General features: G+C 39.2%; 1 protein-coding gene across 2 annotated transcripts in view; it reads right to left on the bottom strand.

The window, feature by feature from the left end:
- Positions 1-245: 245 nt before the first annotated feature.
- pank1a (pantothenate kinase 1a) overlaps positions 246-3,084 on the bottom strand; it is an 18,989-nt gene continuing 16,150 nt past the window's right edge. For both annotated transcript variants that reach the window (XM_034898855.1, XM_034898856.1), the window contains exons 6-8: positions 2,685-2,808; positions 1,293-1,418; positions 246-1,034 (exon numbers count right to left, since the gene is read on the bottom strand). In XM_034898855.1, the coding sequence (XP_034754746.1) occupies positions 975-1,034; positions 1,293-1,418; positions 2,685-2,808 (310 nt within the window). In that variant the 3' untranslated portion in view covers positions 246-974. The remainder of the gene's footprint in view (positions 1,035-1,292; positions 1,419-2,684; positions 2,809-3,084) is intronic.

The raw sequence follows: 3,084 nt of genomic DNA, 5'->3' as shown, positions 1-3,084 counted from the left end.
AACTCAACAGTTTAGGTATGCATGTATGGCAATATGGTGTTAATGTTGTTCACATGTAGGCAGATGAAGGAGAAACAAAACAAAACGCAAAGGCGATGTGCAGTCAGTGAGCAACAGAAAGAATCAAAGACCGTTTATAGGTTATCCATCTAGGGTGAAGGAGGCAGGTGTTGTTAGAATCTCAACAGCATTTGGCTTTAGTGCACTCCTTAAAAGACTGTAGCATTATTGTGGGAAACTGTTTATGCAACAAACAGGCAACAATAAGTTACCTCCCAACCTTTAGCTGCTGCCAGGACTGCTGTGCAGCTGCAGTTTGAAACTGGGGGACCACTTTTGGTGGTCTTGATGGTTTTACAGCATCAACTGTCTGCACACTGACGGCTGAAGGCAGGAGGCATTGCTGGTCAAATTATGTTTCTGTGGTCAAAACAAAAACTTCTTGAGTCCCTACAGGTAAAAATGCCCAAATACATATTCAAGAGTGACTTCATTTCTGTGCAGACATCCTAAATTAAAATATTGTTGCACAAATAGTTGCCCATGGAACAACAGCCCCCAGGACTTTATGCTACAGTAGCTATTCACACAAATACACAGTGACAAAAAAACACTAAAATACTCCTTCTCTGCGCTTCCTGACACAGGGCTGATTACAGAAATCAACAGTGATTACAGGAAACCATAAATTAAAGATCACAATATTACAACCTCTATGATAGGGGGACTCTGTTTGGGAAGTTTAGGAGATGAAAGTTAGAGGTTATCATTATTTACAAGTGTTAAATTATTAAAATGGCTTTTCTCAGTTTCTGTGTCTCTCTTAGTGTTTCTTAAGCGGCCTCTGTGAACGGGACCTTTCAGCAGCAGCGATCGTTGACGTCACAGCATCGCGAGTTGATGACATCACAGCATTCAGGGGGGGGATGACATCGTCTTGTCGAGGGTTGATGATGTCACAAGATAATTTCTTTTTACGGGTCCTCTGTTGTCTTGAGCAGCTCCATCAGCGCCCCGACAGCTCCAAAATAACCCTGGTGCAAACACACATACACTTTTTAAACATACTGTATGATGTGAGTTTTACTGAGTGCCTGCCGGTTTCAGGAATCCAAAGACTTTTTATAAATGCTGCATGGGATGATATTTGGTTTTGTTTAATCTAGTTCAACAAAACTACAGCTTTAGAAGAAAAAAGGAGGTCTGCGTTTTCACCCTGACTTCCTTCAGGTTTGACTAGGAATCCACAGCTTGGTTAAATCCATCCTATAGCTCATTAGTTGAGTGCTCACCTCGTGTTCCAGGAAAAGGGCTCTTAGTTGTCCTTTAGACCAGAAGTCCATGGCATAGGCTAGAAGTTTTGTGGACACTGTGTTGATACGAAGGAAGTTCCCAACAAACACCACACGCTCGATTTTCTGATACGAAGAGAGACATTGAAAAAGTCAGAAAAATCTTGCCCTTTTATGTGTGTGACAACTATGTCAAATGCAACAACAGCAAAATAAATCCTCATTTGTACATATGAAAAGTTTAAGTGTCCTGGTGGTCCAGGGCCGATCCTGAACTGCAACTTTTCCAGTTTGCGTCCAATCGTGGGACCTTTGTTGCATGTCATTTCCTGTTTCTCTTTTCCCTCATTTGCTGTCATCTCTCTATTGCCGACTCTGTTTAAGTTGGATAAAGTCTTCAAAAAATAAAATAAATAAAATGTGAAAGGCCAAATGTTGTACATTTAGATTACACTGATTGCACAAAATCATAATTTATATATATATATATATATATATATATATATATTTGAATCTGTCCTTAAACAGTTTAATAAATTAAAGTAATAAAGGGTCATACATTATTTAAAATGTAGTTTTCTGCTGTTAAGAAGATACAATGATAAGATGGAGGTCCCTTTCTGTCCATAGCCACAAGAAGAAAAACTTGTAGAGACTTTTTTCCTTATTTGCTTAAGTGATCAGTGAGTTGTTTGATAAGTAAATATTTCTGTAAAGGCCAAAAATATGTTAATCAAAGAGCACTTATGATGGTCACTTGGTTTCGAAAAAATTTATTTGTCTGGCTTTCGGAGGAGCATCTACATTTTCATCCCTGAAACCATTTAAGGGAAACACCTTCAACATTAAAAGTAATTTGAATCAAGACAATTGTGTTAATTCCATTCCATCAATATAAGCCCTCAACGCCACGGACGGTGGAAACGTGCGTCTTCGCCGCAGCTCTGTGTGCAGTGATAGCCCTGTACAATGCTGCTTGATCGCCATGCCACAATGCAACACTGTAAAGAAGCTCACAGCACACAGAAAGACTCCAGGCCGATCCCCCACTCCAGAAACCAACAAGTTTGAGTTTGGTTTGACTGCCACCCAAAAAACTTTCAAACCCCAATTTAACAGTTGTTTCATTTTTGTTTCATTTAACCGATTACTTATTCATTTCAGTCATTAATCTATTACACAATTACATTAAACCACTTTTGGTTGTTGTAGTTTTATTTTTGCCAATTAGTACTGACAATCAATCAACATTTATTATTGAAACTCATCAGCATTCACCAAATAGTTTCAAAACATCACAAGTGATGGGGTTTTACGCATAAGAGTTTTTATAAAAACTCTTATGCGTGTGTGTGTGTGTGTGTGTGTGTGTGTGTGTGTGTGTATGTATACCTCATTGACAGCACACATCCGTGCTATGGATCCTATGTTGTTAGTGATTGTGACCAGTGTGGCTCTGGCCAGGTCTTCCTTACTGATGCTGTCTCGCTTCTCTTTGCTCATCATGTGGCCAAAACTGCAAAAACAGACCATAAGCAACACGTATTATTCAAAATATCTGTCATTTTACATACTTTGCATATAAAAAGATGACACCATTTGTATGCATCTAAGTATCTGCATCTACGGCTGAACCCTTTTATGTGAGAATTCCCATAGAGCATTTTTAATCGCAGCCTGTGTTAGCCCAGTCTGACCGCCTCATTAAATCACACTGGAACATCCAAACACTACTCTCTTCAAGTAATGCTGACAGACCGGGACTGGTGAGAGAAAAAGACAACAAAAATCC

The sequence above is a fragment of the Etheostoma cragini genome, chromosome 17 (assembly GCF_013103735.1).
Source record: "Etheostoma cragini isolate CJK2018 chromosome 17, CSU_Ecrag_1.0, whole genome shotgun sequence".
NCBI classification, from domain to species: Eukaryota; Metazoa; Chordata; class Actinopteri; order Perciformes; family Percidae; genus Etheostoma; species Etheostoma cragini.
The sequence above is the reverse complement of the archived record's forward strand: the minus strand, read 5'-3'. Positions and strand labels throughout refer to the sequence as shown.